Source organism: Moesziomyces antarcticus, assembly GCF_000747765.1.
Source record: "Moesziomyces antarcticus DNA, scaffold: scaffold_v10018, strain JCM 10317, whole genome shotgun sequence".
In the NCBI taxonomy this organism is placed as follows: Eukaryota; Fungi; Basidiomycota; class Ustilaginomycetes; order Ustilaginales; family Ustilaginaceae; genus Moesziomyces; species Moesziomyces antarcticus.
The window spans coordinates 240,181-257,960 of NW_014638992.1; the positions used below are offsets into that span (position 1 = coordinate 240,181).

The window sequence follows — 17,780 nt, forward strand, 5'->3', positions numbered from 1 at the left end:
CGCCTGCATCGCCCACGCCATCTCTCATGCGGACCCAGACGCTCGGATCTCGTCGCTGCCACCCAGACGCAAAGCACAGGCCGCATACCTCGCGCCACACGCACACGGCCATCGGAGCATTCTCGACATTTCCGTGCCAATCACGGCGCACGCAACGCGGATGCGCACTATACTTCGCCAAAGTCGCCGTGGCCGGTGGACTTTGCATGCTCGACCGCCTGCTTCTCGCCCGTGAGCTTGGTGCCGCACGTCTTGCACTTGAGGCTGAAGCTGGCGGTGTCGGTGTAGTATCTGCGCTGCTTGAGCTGCTGTGCGAGTTGTTTCGCCGCCGCTAGAACGGGGTCCTCATCCACCTCGACGCCCACTGCGCTCAGGTTCGGAAAGACCGTCGTGCCCCTATCCAACGCCGCACCTGGATGGTCTATAAGAGCGACTGCATCGTAGTGGATGCCAGAGTAGATGACGATGCCGCGGTTCTCAAAGTTCTTGTCCTCGCCGAACCGGTGGATGGCGCCAGAAGCGACGTCGACCGAGGTGAGTTCGACGCCGAAATGCTCGGCGAGGATGCTGAGTTCGATGGCGCCACCCCAGGTTTGTGGCTTGAGGATCTTGGAGATGTAGGCCTCGCGCGGCTGGCCGAGCACGATATCCGGATACGCAGACGGATTGGAGCGAATCGCATCGGCGACGGTCGACCGAAGGCCGGAGCAGAGATCCGCCCCGAGTCGCTGCTCGAACAGAAAGCCGATCGAGTTGAACAGACACGAGTTGTCGTCCGGCACAACTTTGAGCGCAAGGTAGCCCTGGCCGGAAGAAAGGGGCACCGAGACGGATCCATCGGTCACTTTGTTGCTGGGCGTACTCGAGCTTGCAGATGCTGATGTACCGGGCGTGCGCGCGGTAAGGCCATCGTTGAGGGTTCGTGCACCGAGTCCGTACGAGCGCGAACCTGTTGCTGTTGACACGATGGGTTGTGGACCTCCCATTCGTCCGAACGAAGAGGTCGCAGCCGATTCCGACGCACCTGCAGATGCGGCTGTTGCAGCCCCACTTCCGCTACGACGTGCTACAGTCACCTGTTCACCCTTTCTGATACCGACCAAATCCGAGCTCACGGGTGTATCGCCACTGAGCCCCGCGAGAGCGAGCGGCTTGGGAGGATAGCCAATCTTGAGCTCCTGGTCCGCTGGCGCGATGCCGCTCTCGGCCTGGATGTACGCCTGCAGTGCCGACAGCGTGGTTGTGTCGTCGAGCGCGAACGAGCTCGTGCCCTCTGGGTGGCGGATGCGGATCATGACGAGCTGGCGGTGGGCGGTAAGTGATGGCTGCTGTACGACATGCACAGCGTGTACAAGATGCAGGTCGTTGCCGCACCGGTGTTGGTCTTGCACCGTCAAAGCCTCCACACGACACAACGCTTCGTTGACGCATCCCTCTGCCGAATTTTTTGGGCTTGTGTTAGACTCGTCAGCCCCGCCTTCACTCTTCTCATTATTGGCATGCTCAGTCCATTCACCTTGGCTTGCCTTGGACACACACACACAGCTGCTCAGACATTGGGGCGGATGAGCGGTAAATCCATGCACAAGCGATCTATAGGCAATGATGTTTGCTGGCGAGCTTACGACGACGACGAGCTCATGCCAACGACCATGCCGTTCTTCATGGTGACGGAGCCCGTGAGCGCCAGGTCGGCGACGCGCGAGCTCTTGCCCACCCAGATCTGGTACGTGCCGTCGACCACGCGGAACTCCTGCCTGACCACGTCCCACACCGAAAAGTCGCGCTTGCTCAGCTTGAACGTGGCGGTCTTGGACGCGTTGGGCTCGAGATCCCTGACCTTGTCAAAGCCTCGCAGCTGTCGAACCGGCGCCTCGGCCTCGTCGGGATAGCCAACATAGAGCTGAGCCACCTCGTCGCCCTTCATGGCGCCGACGTTCTTGACTTCGGCGGTGACCTCGACGAGGTACTGGAACAGAGATGCTGCGCCACCGGGCATCTTTTCGCTCTTGGACTGCACCATGCTGGGCGCATAGCAGTTGTCGGCCGACTTTTGGATGGCGAGGTTCGCGTAGCTGTAGTTGGTGTACGAGATACCGTGGCCGAAGGGGATGAGGGGCTTGAGACCCATCTTGTCCCACGCGCGGTAGTCGATGTAGAGTCCTTCGGTGAAGTCGACCTGCGGGTCGCTCGCGGGACTGCCAACGATGCGTGGGTAGTGAACCGCATCGTCGTCGGCGAGCATCGAGTAGGGCATCTTGCCGGACGGGTTGACGTCGCCGTACAGCACGCGCGCAAGCGAATTGCCAGACTCCTGTCCAGGCAGGTGCGGCAGCACGAGCGCAGTGATGTTCGGGTGGTCGAACCAGTCGCTCATCAGCACGGGGCCGACGGTGTGCATGACGACGATCGTGTTGTTGCTCTGCGATGCCACGAGCTTGATCAGTTCGTCGCCATCGGCGTCCAGACGAAGCGAGTGGCGGTCGCTATCCTCGCCCGACCTCGCCTGGACAAAGACGAGCGAGGCGTCGGCAAGACCAGCCGCCTGCTTGATGAGCATCTGGTTCTGCTCGTCACCGACGTCGTTGAGGTTGGCCAGCACCGCGCCCTGGTTCTCGCGAGCCGCCTCCGAGATGCCAGCAAGCGGGTCGATGAGGTAGGGGAAGAAGCCAGCGCCAGATCCCCACCCAATCGCCTGCGTGCCGTTCGACGTCGCATTCGCAGGGCACAGCTGCGAACCAAGCCCGATCCACGACTGGCACGAGTTGAGCCCGTACGGGTTGGGACCGGCATCGCTGCCAAACACGGCGACGCGCGCCTGCTTGGCAAGCGGCAGACCGACAGTGTATCCCGTGTTGCCCTGCTGGCCCGGCTTGTGCGTAGCCTTGTTGTAGATGAGCGTCACCGCCTCCTCTGCCACCTCCTTGACGATCTTCCAGTGGTCGCCCTGCACGTTGCGGTGCTCGTTGACCACCGAGCCGTTGTAGAGCGTGTTCTGGTAGCCGTCCTTGTAGCTGACGGTGGGGTAGTCCTTGTCCTGTCCGTGCAGATACCACTGTGCGAGCAGGCGCACGATTCCGTCATTGATGCGCTCGATCTTGACCTCGCCTGCGTCGAGCGCGCGAACGAGGTCCGATCCGCCCACCAGATTCTTGTMCCCMCCCGTCATTCCGCCGGGCATCACCACGTCCGACCCGCCGTTGTACGTGTTGCTCGTGTTGAACGCCGCCGACCAGTCGGTCACCACAAAGCCCTGGAAGTCCAGCTCGTCCTTGAGGATCTCGTTGAGCACCTTGCTGGACTCGCAGCCCTGCGTTCCATTCAGACGATTGTACACGCACATGATGCCGCCGCTGCCGGCTCGGACGGCGTTCATGAATGGCCAGAGGTAGAGCTCGTGCAGTGTGCGGTCGTCGAGGTTGGCGCTGTAGGTGAGCGCGGTGTTGTTGTTCGGGTTGAGCGTGTACGGATCCGAAGCAGCATACAGCTGTCGGTACGTCTCCTGTTCGTACGCGAGGAAGTGCTTGGCGGTGGTGATCACACCTGCCGACTGGGTACCAGAGACGGTGTAGTAAGCAGCCTCGCCGTGAAGGTAGGGATCGGGTCCGAAGCCCTCCCAGTTCCTGCCCTGGTACGGCCCGCGGCCGAGCGGGCCACCCGTAACAGGGCCAAGGTGGACGTTGACGCCCTTGGCGACGAACTCTGCGCCGAGAGCTGCGGCGCGCTTGTACATGAGGTCTCGGTTCCACGTAGCTGCGGTCGTCACACCGGCGGGGAAGACGGTGACAAAGTCCGAGGCACGGAATCCGGCGGGACCATCCTGGAAGCAAAGCTCAGGGATGCCGAAGCGGTCAACACGGCCGAGCGTACCTTCGCAGCGACCGCCTGTAATGCCCGCGGTGAGATTGACCTTCTCGTCGAGCGTGAGCTGGTCGACGACGCTTCGCGCCTTGTCCACCGCCCATTCCCAGCCACCGTTGCCCGTGACTGGGTGGAAAGGGCTGTTGATGTCCGCCAGCTCAGGACCTCCGCGGTAGAAGGTGCCCGCAAGAGGAGCCTGTGCCAGCGCCGAATTCGCTTCCGAGCTGATGTTCCACGAGAGCGTCGAAGTGTCGGTCTGGTTGGATGAAGAGGCTTGGCGCGTCTGCATGAGCATCTTAAATTGCTCGAGCGGCGCGGCCTGTGCGCCCGTGTGGGCGGCGTAAACGCCGAGCACCAGCAGTGCCTTGACGCTTGCCTTCATAATGCCAAGTGGGCGCTTGCGTTAAGCGACAGGTGTCGGGCCGAAGCTTTCCAACAGCCAAGGCTTGTGGTTGGATGGCTCTTGGCGGGGTACGAGGGGACAGCTGAAGGGGGAGGAACGAAGAAGATCGTGGCTTGACGGTCCCGTGTGACAAGCGGAGTTGCGAACGTACTTATAGTGAGTCAAGTGTTCAGTGGAGAAGAAGAACTTTTGTGGGGCGGCTGCGGGGTTGTCGGCTGACAGTGGCCTTTCCTCTCGGCAGACGCGGAGGACAACAATGAGCACTGTCTGCGTCGAGGATGCCGGACTTGCCTGTTTGCAAGCGAGGGTCCGTTCGCGATGGAGTCAAAGGTCACCGGCTGGTCTTGGCAGCAGCTCGTCTGGGATCAATACGGCAGCCTGGCGGACAGAGGAGGCATAGGACGATGCTCGAAAGTCTCGCGAGAGGCAGCGGCACCGTCTCTTCCGTGCAGGCTTCAGAAGTGCTGTAGCGATTCCGCAACCAGGCCGCCACTCAGTCAACAACATTACACGCGTTGCACCCTGGGGGCAAACACAGCAAGCACGCTGCGTGTGCGTCTGACGTGCAGGATCGCATGTATTCATCCTGCCATTTTCGGCACACGACTACCGGTGATCCCCCAAGCTCACGGTCGCCGGTCTCAGATGGCCTCGAGCAACCTATGCGAGGATCCATGGCGGCATCGCAGCAACAAACGGACGACGCTGTACGCAAGCGCGGACGGCGTGGGGGCAAGCAAGAGATTTCCGAAGAATCGCAGGCCAGAAGACGCCGGGCATCTTGCATGGAAGCCTCCACGCCAGAAAAAAGCGGGGTCTCCCGCCGGACGTAGTGGGCGGAGACTCAAGTCGCACCGAAATGTGGAGAAAGCAAGCGTCGACCGAGTCGACCGGCATCTGTTGGATCCGCGGCGCTGCGACAAGCGAGCCGATTTGCAGCTCGCTAAGCGCAAGCGACACGGTGTGCAGCTCCGCATTTCCTTGCAGATGCGGGACTTCGAGCTTGCTTCGACGTCGAAAAGCGGTGCGGTGGTGCTCAGCGATCGTGCAACCGGAGAGGAAGAGGCGAAGCAGTGAAGAGAATTTGCTGCTGTGCATCAGTCTACATACGGGGTTCAGTACTGTGTTGTGCTTGTTTTTCGTACTCAGGTATCGTCTGGCCATTCTGAAACATGGCGAGCATTGTCGTAAGGTGTAGACGAAATAGCTCATTGATCTGCTACCGGACCGCTGTGGGCGTGTGTCTACGGAGTAGCAAGTCTGAATGTCGGAACGGAAACCAACATGATTGAGCAAAGGGTCCGATTGCCCGAACGACAGAAAAAGGTGGCCTCGAAAGGAGGCATCAAATATTCTTAGCGGAAATGCTTACAGTAGCTGGCGCAGCCGACATTATGTTCGACTCAGCGACTTTGTTGAAAGGCGAATCATCTACGAGAGCAGAGCGAGGAGTCTAGCGGGAATGTGCAGCAGGAAGTGGCACTGCTCAGATCAGCATTTGTCAGCAGTTGAGCATCGACATCCTCGCAACACAAGGCCCCGTCCTGCGAGCGCCACTCGGGCTACAGGCTCGACAACAATGCGAGGAGCTGGACCTCGCCGGTGCCTCTCCCCCATGCGACAGACCACTCGACTGGGAGGGGCTGACGTGACCGGTGCGTCTCTCACGATGGAGCTGAGAGTTCGCTACGGCGTTTGCCTTTGTTCACGTGGTCGATCAGCCTCCATCTGAACGGTCATGGACCGCCATTGTGATCGTTCCGAGCCACAGGACTACAGAAGACGGCCACGATCAGATCAGCATGTGCTCTACTATAGCTAGATCAGGAACAGCCAGTGACGAGATTGCCGAGATGTCCGAAACAAGCGCAGACCACTACCAAGAACTCCATGGCTTTAGCAACGTCTTCTTGCTCGGATCGAGCCAAGAGAAGTCCGGCCTGGTTGCTCCTCATCGAGCTACGCATGACCGTCGGGACGTGTGCTGGGTAGTAGGGCCAGCTCTGCTCCGTGCCGACGGCATCACAACTCGGCGCGACCAGGAGGTGTTGTGCACGCACTGGTATGAATCTGCTGTTTATGTTTTCAGCCGAGATGTGGCTTGCTTGCGTACGCAGATTCCCGCAGGCTTATTTGCCGTAGACTCCCTTGCAATAGGCGCGATGAGCTCAGACACTTGCAATGTGGCTTGGAAGCAGGAAGCTTCGTCGGCTACAATGGACGAAGCTGGCCAAGCGTCGACCATGACCGGCAACGTTGAGCGAGACGCTTGGGCCGCGTTGACCGGGCATGGCGCGTGGCCGCTGGGACGGACCGGCGAATCGACGCTGGGGCTACAGCGGGCTAGCATGATCCAATCTATCGGGCGGCAAATCGTCCTCAATGGTCCGTGCATCTGCATAGCAACGGAAAGAGCCGCTTGCAGCTCCATGCTCGCTGCCAACCCCGATTGTTTGCTCCTCCACCATGGCCGTACCTCCATTCATACGTCTGAAAAGCTCGAGTGGCAGGATCGGCTTCAACACAATCGGCTCGGGTGTTGGATGAGAATAAGCCGTGCGGGAGGCGACCTTTCGTCGGCGTATAGTGAGCGCCGAGAAGCGAGCAGGGGCTCAGTCGCGGAGTCCGAAAGCAGGTCACGCCAGGAGGCTCAGCCAAATGCCGTCCCGTGAAAAAGAGCCATTCTCGAGCAGAGGGGGGGCCCAGACGCGGGGCAAGCACTCGCTCTCGAGTTGAATCGCTGCCACCTCCGCAGGTTGACCGATCTGCCCTCGATCGCGGTACAGCGATGCCGGCACTGGCCGCACTGCGCCCTCTCGAGCGTTACAGTAAGATCGTCGGCAATCACCTACGCCGAGCAGTCGCGCACAGAGACAAGACCAACACATCCGGCCAACTTGGCAGCCCGGGTTGTTGGTTAAGCCGTGCTCAGATTGCTCCGATATTGATGACGGGGAGAATACACCGAAGCGGCGACGAGGTCCCCGATGCCGGCCACGATGACGCTAGACGACGACGATGTGGGCAATTCGGATTTGTGTGTGACCCGCGGGCAATGTCAGGCGCAGTTCATCGTCATGCCTACTGTGCAAGTGACGATGAGAGTACATTGCACAGCGCAAAGCGGGGCCGCAGATGAAGACGAGATGAGATGCGGGATGCAGGCCAGACCGGATCTTACGCGGCATCCACCCGCAACGCCGCATTGCTGAAAAGCACGAGCTCTCGCGCGAAAGGCCAGGCATGACTCCCTTTGTTGGTCAACGTGTGCGTTCCCAGACCAACGCGGGCAGGACGGCCAAAAGGATGCCGAGGCAGGGTTGACCGGTGACCCGCGCTCGGCTGGGTCGGTGCGATGGCTTGGTCGAGTCTCCCCGCGCACGACCATGTTCTCTAGGCATTTTTCTTGGCCGCGAACCCTGACGAGATCCCCGCACTCCGTCTGCGTCTCTACGCGTGCGGTGCAACACATGGCATCTCGTGTGGGCTTTTTTTTCGATTTTTTATTCTCTCGGCTCCAGCTGAGGGTTCCACAAGTTTTTTTTGCGAGAAACTGGATTTCCGGGGAAGTAAGCAGGCGGCTCAGCGGAGGACGGCGTGCCGAGCGTCGAAGAGCAGGCATGGAGAAGTAAGTGTCCTCGAGTCTCATGCGCCAGAGCGTACGTCCCCGGTCACTCGACCCTGCAGCCCCGGGCCCCCGCTTTTGCGAGTCGTGCGCGCCAACCAGGTTGACCGGTTGACAACTCGTCTCCACGATTCTGGGGGATCACGGTGTCGATGTTGAGCATGCACTGCAAGGCGTTGCCAGAAATCAACAAGCCAATCCTTGCTCAGCCTCATTTGCGTCGGTGCGGGTGTTGGTGGAGACGTGCAAATGGCGTGGCATCCCCTTTCCCGTCCATTTCGGTCTTGTCCGTCTTGCGCCCTTCATTTCAACGAGGATACAGCGTATGTGGCACGGAAAGGACGCCATCAATGGCCAGGAGCATGAACGGAAGCGCAAGCCTGTTGAAAGTTGCTCTGTGCGAGGGTGGCACAGGGAAAACCGAGCGAAGCGATGCGCGCGTGCGGCTGTCAGCTGTCCAGCCCCATTATTTTATTATTCTTTTATTTTATTATTAATTTTTTTTTATTTTACTCCTCCTTCAGCCATGTAGGGACTTGTCTCGGCCCAGGTGCATCACCATCGTCGCCCTCATCCTGCTTGTCTCCGGTCAGCTCGGCCGTCCCTGGCATCGCCGTTGGCTGTTTAGGTGCGCACGTCGGCCTTTCTGACCGTGCGCTTCAGGCACCAGCGCCCTGGGCGCTAATGGCCCGAAATGAACAATTGGCGTGCGACGCGTCGAAAAAAAGCCCCCACGCATCCCCGGATTTTCGCGGCTCAGGCACTCGGACCCTCTCACCGGCAACGATGGAGCCCCACCCTCTCCCCGACCTCGTCCTCCTCGTCCATCTCCTCGACCCGACCGACCGTCACCTTGCAAAAGTAGATATAGACCCCCATTCTCCCCCCGGCTCTTTACTGTCTGTCCGTCCGCTCACACTTCTCCGCCCATCCTCTTCCACTTCTCCGTCAAGAATCGGAGCAAGGCCAGGTCCCTGCCCACACACTCTTCCCTCTCGACCTCTCGCTTAAGACCCGGAGCATCACCATCATGGCTCCCACCGCCACCGGTGCTTCCAACCATGTCTCGCAGGCCCTTGCTGAGCACCGTCTCTCGATGGTCGGCGCCACTGGTGCCAAGGGCCTCATCAAGAACGCTCGTACCTTTGCCATCGCCGTCTTCGCCTCCATGGGCGGTCTGATCTACGGTTACAACCAGGGCATGTTCGGTCAGATCCTGAGCATGCACTCCTTCCAGGAGGCATCAGGCGTCAAGGGTATCACCAACCCTACCCTCGGTGGCTTCATCACTGCCATTCTCGAGCTCGGTGCCTTCGTCGGCGTGCTCATGAACGGTTACGTTTCGGACGCGTTCGGTCGACGAAAGTGCGTTCTCTTCGGTCTCGCATGGTTCCTTCTCGGCTGCATCATCCAGGCTTCCACCACCGGCGGCTCTTACGACTTCATCACCGCCGGCCGCGCCATTGTGGGCGTGGGAATCGGTTCACTCTCCATGATTGTGCCCCTTTACAATGCGGAACTTGCTCCCCCCGAGATCCGTGGTGCCCTCGTCGCCCTTCAGCAGCTTGCTATCGTCGCAGGAGTGATGATTAGCTTCTGGTTCACCTATGGCACCAACTTTATCGGTGGCACCGGTGCAGGACAGAGCCGCGCTGCATGGTTGATCCCCGTCACCGTCCAGATCCTCCCCGCCCTCATCCTCGGTGTCGGTATCTTCTGGCTTCCCGAGTCGCCACGTTGGCTCATCGACGTTGGCCGCGAGCAGGAGTCGCTTGCCATCATCGCTAGCCTTCGTCGCCTTCCCGAGTCGGACCTCCTCGTCCAGATGGAGTTCCTCGAGGTCAAGGCCCAGAAGCTCTTCGAGGACCGCGTCTCTGCGCACGACTACCCCGATCTCCAGGACGGCTCCCGATCTTCCAACTTCAAGCTCGGCCTTGCTGGTTACAAGTCGCTCTTCACCAACCCGGCCAACCTTCGAAGGACCCTCGTCGCCATCTTGATCATGCTCTTCCAGCAGTGGACGGGCATCAACTTCATCCTCTACTACGCCCCCTTCATCTTCAAGCAGATCGGCCTCTCGGGCAACACCATCTCGCTCCTTGCCTCTGGTGTTGTCGGTATCGTCCTCTTCCTCGCCACCATCCCTGCCGTCCTCTACATCGACTCCTGGGGACGCAAGCCCACGCTGCTTGCCGGCGCTATCATCATGGGTATCTGTCATCTGTCGGTTGCCATCATCATCGCTCGCTGCGGTGGCGACTGGCCCGCGCACCGTGCTGCCGGTTGGGTTGCTTGCGCCTTCGTCTGGATCTTTGCTGCTGGCTTCGGCTTCAGTTGGGGACCTTGCGGTTGGATCATCGTTGCCGAGGTCTTCCCTCTCGGTCTGCGTGCTAAGGGTGTCTCGATCGGTGCGGCTTCCAACTGGCTCAACAACTTTGCCGTCGCCATGTCGACGCCCGACTTCATCACCGCTGCCCCTTACGGTGTCTTCATCTTCCTCGGAGTCATCTGCTTTGTCTCGGTGGCTTACGTCAAGTTCTTCGTGCCCGAGACCAAGCTTAAGACGCTCGATGAGCTCGATGCCGTCTTTGGCGACAACTCGGGCAGGTCCCAGTGGGAGGCCGGCATCATGCTCCAGGCCCAGCGCGACGTTGGTCTGCTCCGCCTCGCCGGCATCGAGGAGCCCAAGGGTGTCCACGGAGACAACGTCTCGGATGACGTCGACGAGAAGGGCTCCGACATCCACTCTGATGGTGAGGTCAAGAAGGAGGGCCACACCGTCGTCTCCACCGCCTAGATAGGCATTCGCAAGGCGAAAATACCCCCCCTTTCTCAAACTTTGTCTCGCTCATCCGCGTGTCTCATGGTGTATGGATAGCACGTTCGGGACGTGCTCGGTTTAAGCCTTTTGTATCTCTTACCGTCTCGACCCGATGCTGCAATTGTGTTCTTTTACTTGGAGTCGTGCGGTGCCTTGGCGTGAACCTGAACCTAGACTATGCTATGATTGAGTTGAACAGTCGAGCGTCGATCCTCCCGCGCGATGGACGTAGGTGCAAGAGCAAACAATGTATGCCTCTCCATTGCCATCAAGCAGGACTGGAAGCATGTGAAAGGAATGCAACCTTGTTTGTGGAGTCGTCCAAGAGTGTTGGCAGATTCAAATGGAACAAGTCGCTCGTCAAGAGACAAGTTCAGGTGAGGGCTGATATCAGACTATACCAGTCGTCAATGTAGATGGCATGAATGCAAAATATGATAAGTGCAAGGGGATGTGAGCAGTCGAGGGTGGATTTGAAACTGCTTCGAGTCGTTGATGCTGGTGTAAAAGAAGTGCGAGGCGGCGTGATCGAGAAATCAGCTCCGGGCTAGACTTTTTCATGATGAGGCACGTGATGGCCGCCGTCCCAGCCATGGACGAGTAGGCGTTATCATCCTTCCAGGCAGTGTCGACGCAGGAAGCGACTGAGCAGACTATGAACATTGCCTGCTTCCATTGCTGAAAGATGCCGGTGTACGTCACGCAGACGTTCTTGAAGTCAGGGCTGCGGGCGGAACGAGCGTCAAAGAGCTGCTGGAAGCACTTGACGACATGTTCCGTGTCGGAGAGGGGAAAGAGGTTGCTGCAGACGAAGCAGCAGTATTGCTTGTGCTTGTCCCGCAGACATTCATTGTAGACGGCAAAGACGTCGGCCGGATCGCGGGGGTTGGCAATCTTATCTGCAGGGAACGACTTATGGCAAGATGGGCATAGGTGAGATGCGTCACTGAGAATCCAGTCCATCAAGGTTGAGTCGGGATCCTGACGAATGCTTTCGTCGTCAATTGAATGAGGTTTTTGAGCGATCGACGTCCAAGACAGCAGTTTGGCACTTGTAAGGGACAGTAGGCCCGCCAGCGATTGCTTGAAGGGACTACGGACACTGCTGTTGATGGTGCGGAAAGTCTGCACGAACCCGTGTGAGATGGCGCTGAGAATGCTGGCCTGGTCGCCACCAGACTACTCCTTCCCTTGGTGAAAGGCTGAGAGGAGAAGTGGGCCCTCTGTCACCGTTCGGGGTCAACGTCGGCAGGGTCTGGCAAGTGTGACACAGCACCATGGACATCAAGCACCTTTGGGACGTTGTCGGAGAAAGATGTTGGGTTTCCCGGCTCGCCCGGCCCTTTACCTGCACCGGGCGCTCCCACCGACTCATACGCGCCCTGGAGGCGTCGCTACATACACCTCCGCAGGGCTACGACGCACATACCTTCGGCTCACTCACTCAGCTTGATCTCATTCTCTCGCTTGCACGCGTTATAGATGGACCACCATCGCTCAGTCGTATCCCGACCAATACATCCGTTCGCGTTAATCACATCTGCCGTGCGTCGCCTCGTTCCAGTGTCCTGGTTCAACAGCTAGCACTGCAGGCTCCCAACAATCTAGAATGTGGGCAACGCCAAAGTACCCACGGTAGCTTAATCGAGCCTTGAGCGACTCCAGAGCCAGAGGAGAGGCACCACACCATCGAGCACATCAACCTATTAAAGCAGTATCGTGCTGCAGATACCTGCTCGGGTGGATCTCGTTTGAGCCCGGGTGCCGCAGCTAGCGCTCGCTCTTCGGTGTCCTCGTCTGCCTCCCGCCAATGTCCCGTCGCGCCTTCAGCTCCGCCACCTCTGGAACCTGCTGTGGCTGACCCAGCTCTTTCTGCTGGTCCTACTGCCCCGCCTCTCAACCCCGCCGTGACCCCGCTGTGCTCGACCCAGCTCTTTCTGCTGGTCCTGCTGCGCCTGGTAGCCAGCAACCTCTGGCTACAGGCAGTCGAGATCTGAGAAAGAGCGAGGATGCTATCTTTTCGCTTGTTGCGCTCGGGCTCAGCCAGCAGGTCTTCCCCAGGAAGCTTCGCCAAAATCTTCTCCGATCGTCAGATTGGCTTATCTTTGCTCAAGAAGAGCAACTTTGCCTACGTCTTCACGGTCAAGGACAGGTTGTCGACTGTCCTGTGTTCCTGCACCGCAGGACGCATGCTCGCGAACCAGAGACAGACAGCCCTCACAACTGCAATTCGCCTCACCATCCCTCCGACACAATTGTACGGGGTCAACATCACCGACAAATGCACGGGGCAGAGATGGTGTTCGTGGGTTCAAATGTTGGTGCGCGCGCTGTCGCTGCGGGTACTAGGCCGCAGATGAACCCAGGCAGCTAGAGCTGGAGGGGCTTGGTCGAAGAAGGAGTATCACCACTGTCGATAGCGCTGGAGGGCCCGCAGCGCTGTTGGTGGACGAACGGTAAGGCGGTGAAGCCAAGCCCAATAAGCAGGGGCTGAATCGCGCAAAGGCCTTGGTACGCCGGCCAACAAAATCTCATCACACGAGGGTGTTCCTGGACACGTCCACAAGGCAAAGGCGGTAATACGGGTGTGGTGCAGGCCTGTCGGACGCAGTTTCGTGACCGTGTGGGTCGTGTTGAGCTGCTAGAGAAACAAGGAATGGCAACAAAGCCGAGAGCGACCATCTCTCACAACGCAGCTGTTTGTCGGGCCTCTGGACCACGACCTCAGAGACAGCGGGTCGGCGGTCTTTGGGACAGTGCGCCAAACCAGTCAGACCGCGTTGCATTCTCAATTGCGAAGTAGGCGATAGGCTTTCGATGCCAGGCTAGAGACGACGCCGACGACTCGAGCAGTACGACTAGAAACGGCGCGAAACAGGGATGTGAAAAAGGTGAAGCTAAGCCGAGAGGGAGAGAGGCAGGGAGCGAGAAAAGAAGGCGAGAGAGGTGTCACGATCAGCTTCTGGTTCACTCATGGCACCGACTGTATCGGTGGCACTATAGGTGGTCAGAGCCATGTTGCATGGCTGATCCCTGTCATTTTCGAGCGTCAATGCGCTGCTTGAAGCAATGAACAGCAGGGTCCGAGTCAGCGGCTCGTTTGGATTTGTGCGGGTTGCTCGAGCGCGGGTTGCTCGAGTGCGGGACGTGCGCAATTTGACGGTTGGAAAGGCAAGGCGGAGAGGTCAAAAATGACCGCGCTCGGGCCGATGCGCGCTCAGGGTCCGCGTTGATCCAGGGTCCGCGATAGGAGCGCAGATTCGGAAGTGGGTGGCCGGTCCGCAACGGAGAACTTGACACCAAAGCGCCGGTGATGATAGCGCACGGAGCGGACAAGCCATCCGACTTTGCGGCGATAGAGCTGATGGAGGTGCGGAAGCAGAGTAAGGACAAGGCCGAGGTCGGAGCGACGCACGTCGGCGAGGGGCGATCCGACTATCTTTGCAGCAGGGTCGGTCAGGTGTGGCAATGCGCATGTGTGGGGTAGGCGAGCAGCTCGGATTCATGCCAATCCAAACGTGCCCGTCACCTTGTTGTCTGCAGCACCGAGTCGCATATATACCGGGATGTGTGGCATTGTAACATGCTTCTCCATCATCCCACCTACCCAACGACAAGATGCTGTTGAGCAAGTACCTCTCTCTCCTCGTCGCCGGTCTGGCAGCTGGCAGTAGCAGCACAGCCAAGCCTCTTCCTGGTATGGACGTTGGCCGCCCTCAAGTGGATGCTGGCATGCGCTCGCTGTTCGCATACTACAACGGGACGGATGGACGGTTTGATACGTCTGCGTCGTGGTGGTTGAGCGGCAATGCGCTGACTACGGTGCTGGAGTACATGGACAAGACGCATTCGCGCCGATACATGCCTCAGGTGCTCAACACGATCGAGCAGCAGAAGAAGCCGTTGCCGTGGTGGCCTTCTGGCGGCGGGATCTTTCGTGCGGATTCGACGGACGACACGGGATGGTGGGCGCTGGCGATGCTCAAGATGTACGACCTGACGCACGATGGCAAGTACCTCGAGTATGCGGTGTTGGATGCCGAATATCTGCAGAGCTTCCAGAGCGGTGCGTGTGGTGGGGGCATCATCTGGGACATTCCATCGCGCACGTACAAGAATGCGATCAGCAACGAGCTGTTCCTCTCGCTCGCTGCGGGTCTTGCCAACCGTCTGCCGGATGCCAAACAGAGGGGTAAATGGCAGGGTGTGGCCAAGGCGCAATACTCGTGGTTCGTGCAGTCGGGCATGATCAACAGTGTCAACCTGATCAACGACGGACTGACGGACGCGTGCAAGAACAACGCCGGCGTGGTATGGACGTACAACCAAGGCGTGATCCTCGGTGGACTGGTGGAGCTCTTCACGGCCGACGGACACAAGCGCGAGTACCTGGACCTTGCGACCAAGATCGCACGTGCCGTGACGTTGAGCAGCGCATTCAACAGCGATGGAGTGTTGGTCGAGTCGTGCGAGGGCGCCCAAAAGTGCAACACAGACCAGGATGCGTTCAAGGGCATCCTTGCGCGCAACCTCGACAAGCTCAACCGCCTCACTCCGGGCATGCCCTACACGGCGTACCTCAAGCGCCAGGCTGCGAGCGCGTACGCCAAGGCGAGAAACGCCACCGACTTTTACGGCGTCCAGTGGACGGGTCCCGTGGGGCAGGCCAATGTGGGCACGCAGGGCTCCGCCATGTCCCTGCTCGTTGCGGCGCTTTGAGTGCAGATTGCTGTAGGCTAGATTGATCGTGCGCAAAGAATGACACTGGTCGAATCGGGATCCGATGGGACGAAGAGATGATCGGCCGATGTACGGCCATGCCGAGTGGAATGGGCGAGCGTGCATAGACGCCGAAGTGACCGCGCGGTTCGAGGAGCTAAAGCACAAGGTCCGCCCCCTATCGAAGCGCGAAGTGCATAGGCGAGAGAGAGAGAGAGAGTCCCCTTTGAGGCAGGTTTGAGCGCGTAGAATCCAGCCAACCCTATTTAGGTCGAATATCCAACGGCGTCCTTTTTTCGGCAGCGCAAAGGCAGCGCAGGCACGGCACGGCACACCACGGCACAAAGCAGACGCAGGGTCGTGCGCGGTTCCTGGAACTCCGCCAGCATCCAAATGCGCTGCCGAGACAGGAGAGGGTGTTGGTCTCGGAAAGGGAAAAAGGTGCACCACAGCACAGCAGCACAGCCCAGCCCAAAGTGGACGGCCCCTTTTTTGATTTTCTACACCGTCACACCGCAGCCATACCGCCAACACGGCACACACTTCCAACGGCTACCTTAGCCAATGGCGTCTCTCGCAACCACGACCATCTCTCCTCTTCCAAAGCGCTCCTGCCGGTCAGAAAGCGCGATCACTCAGCTAGGCTTGCCGTCCGGACGAACTCGCCTTTAGCCTTTAGCCATACTTGCCGTCGTCGTCTTGGCCTTCCTCCACCACAACGACATCTGGCCGACTCCTTGCAGCTAGGCATTATTGGCCCACACGGCTGTCGGACGCGCTCTTCCTCTTTTAAGGGACCCTTCCTTCACTGCCAACCATGCCTTCCCCGTACGAATCACGATCACCAAGCACCGGTGCCGCTTATGAGCGTGTCGCCTCCAACAACTACGACAACAGCATGTCGCAGCAATATCCCCAGCACCAGTACGCTCAGCAGTACCCGCAGCAGTATCCGCAGTACTACCAGCGTCAGCAGTATCCCGAAGAGCCCTACGACGCCCCCACCCCAGCGCTGGCCGCTGACAGCTACTCGCCCGAGTACAGCATGGAGGACATGCGCAAGCCGCAATCCAACCGCTACTCGATCTCCTCTCAGCCAAGGGACTACGCCGACCCGGATGCAGGTTGGGTCGAAAAACGATCCTCGGGCGTTCCCATCACCTCCTACGCCGACACCTCCGACCCCGTCGGCCATCGCCGCAAGAAGATCTGGACCATCGCCGGCTCCGTCATCGCCGTCATCCTCATCATTGGCGTCGTCGTCGGCATCGTCGTAGCCAAGCACAAGAACTCCAACACCAGCGCTTCATCCTCTTCCTCCAAAACCAACAGCAACATCTCGAGCGACCCGTCCAAGTTCAAAAAGAATTCGGCGCTGCACAACAGCTTCTGGGGAATGTGCTACACGCCCTTCAACTCGCAGTACCAGTACGGCTGTGGTGTCGACCTCGCCTCGGTCATCGAGGACGTACAGACGCTCTCGCAGCTCACCTCGCGCGTGCGTCTGTACGGCGCAGACTGCAACGTCACCGCGCTCATGCTCGACGCCATTCAGCGCACAAAGACCAACCTCACCATCTACCCCGCCATCTACCTCGACCAGTCCGATCCCAACGACGCCGCCTGGACGCGCCAGGTGGACAACATCACCTTTGCCCTCGACAGCTTTGGCACCGACCACATTGGCGGCATCTCGGTCGGCAATGAGTACCTCCTCAACGGCGGCTCGGCGGCCAACCTGGTGGCGTACGTGCAGAGGTTCCGCACGCTCGCCGCGTCCAAGAGCTGGTCGTTCCCCGTCGGTACGGGCGATGCCGGTAGCATGTTTACCGCCACCGTAGCTGCGGGTGTCGACTACTTTATGGCCAACGTGCATGCGTGGTTTGCGGGCACTTTGGTGCAAGATGGCCCCGGCTGGACGTACGACTACTTTGAAACCAACGATGCGGCGGTTGCCGAGGCTGCACCCAACAAGCCTGCGGCGTACATTGCCGAGACCGGTTGGCCGTCGGGAGCGAACACTACACAGGCCGAGACGTACGTCAACGAGAACGGCCAGGTGACGGGCGCCAAGGCGGGTGTGGCGGAACTGCAGACGTTCCTGGATGGGTACGTGTGCGACGCCAACAAGAACGGCACGGGTTACTTTTGGTTCGAGCTCTACGACGAGGTGTGGAAGGACGCCCTGTACGGAGGCGTCGAGGCCCACTGGGGTCTGTTTGATAAGGATAAGAAGCTCAAGCAGATCACCATCCCCAACTGCAGTCACAACTAGCCCTTGAGGCAATGGACAATGTCGTGAAATGAAGCTTGCAGCAGTGTGCGATTGTGCGCTTTGACGTGTGTGTAGG

General features: G+C 59.3%; 6 protein-coding genes across 6 annotated transcripts, besides 3 other annotated features; 4 read left to right on the forward strand and 2 right to left on the reverse strand.

Moving 5' to 3' along the window:
* Positions 1-167: 167 nt before the first annotated feature.
* PAN0_018d5667 (OTU-domain-containing protein) lies at positions 168-1,295 on the reverse strand (the record flags this gene model as incomplete). The annotated part of the gene is made up of 1 exon (XM_014798896.1): positions 168-1,295. One exon carries the CDS (start codon positions 1,293-1,295, stop codon positions 168-170), a length of 1,128 nt encoding a protein of 375 aa, XP_014654382.1.
* Positions 1,296-1,621: 326 nt separating this feature from the next.
* On the reverse strand, positions 1,622-4,243 carry PAN0_018d5668 (glycoside hydrolase; the record flags this gene model as incomplete). The annotated part of the gene is made up of 1 exon (XM_014798897.1): positions 1,622-4,243. One exon carries the CDS (start codon positions 4,241-4,243, stop codon positions 1,622-1,624), a length of 2,622 nt encoding a protein of 873 aa, XP_014654383.1.
* A 666-nt stretch (positions 4,244-4,909) lies between these two features.
* Positions 4,910-5,341, forward strand: PAN0_018c5669 (uncharacterized protein; the record flags this gene model as incomplete). Its single annotated transcript, XM_014798898.1, has 1 exon — positions 4,910-5,341. One exon carries the CDS (start codon positions 4,910-4,912, stop codon positions 5,339-5,341), a length of 432 nt encoding a protein of 143 aa, XP_014654384.1.
* A 725-nt stretch (positions 5,342-6,066) lies between these two features.
* On the forward strand, positions 6,067-10,686 carry PAN0_018c5670 (sugar transporter, high affinity; the record flags this gene model as incomplete). The annotated part of the gene is made up of 7 exons (XM_014798899.1): positions 6,067-6,649; positions 7,223-7,301; positions 7,429-7,531; positions 7,662-7,725; positions 7,839-7,892; positions 8,440-8,517; positions 8,843-10,686. The coding sequence occupies 7 exons, from the start codon at positions 6,067-6,069 to the stop codon at positions 10,684-10,686; spliced, it is 2,805 nt and encodes a 934-aa protein (XP_014654385.1).
* A 947-nt stretch (positions 10,687-11,633) lies between these two features.
* Positions 11,634-11,643: a sequence feature (In-frame stop codon was detected at splice-junction site;~hypothetical protein).
* A 549-nt stretch (positions 11,644-12,192) lies between these two features.
* Positions 12,193-12,321: a sequence feature (In-frame stop codon was detected at splice-junction site;~hypothetical protein).
* Positions 12,322-12,381: 60 nt separating this feature from the next.
* Positions 12,382-12,707: a sequence feature (In-frame stop codon was detected at splice-junction site;~hypothetical protein).
* Positions 12,708-14,328: 1,621 nt separating this feature from the next.
* PAN0_018c5672 (glycosyl hydrolase) lies at positions 14,329-15,429 on the forward strand (the record flags this gene model as incomplete). Its single annotated transcript, XM_014798900.1, has 1 exon — positions 14,329-15,429. One exon carries the CDS (start codon positions 14,329-14,331, stop codon positions 15,427-15,429), a length of 1,101 nt encoding a protein of 366 aa, XP_014654386.1.
* Positions 15,430-16,246: 817 nt separating this feature from the next.
* On the forward strand, positions 16,247-17,704 carry PAN0_018c5673 (glycoside hydrolase family 17 protein; the record flags this gene model as incomplete). The annotated part of the gene is made up of 1 exon (XM_014798901.1): positions 16,247-17,704. The coding sequence occupies one exon, from the start codon at positions 16,247-16,249 to the stop codon at positions 17,702-17,704; it is 1,458 nt and encodes a 485-aa protein (XP_014654387.1).
* Positions 17,705-17,780: the final 76 nt, after the last annotated feature.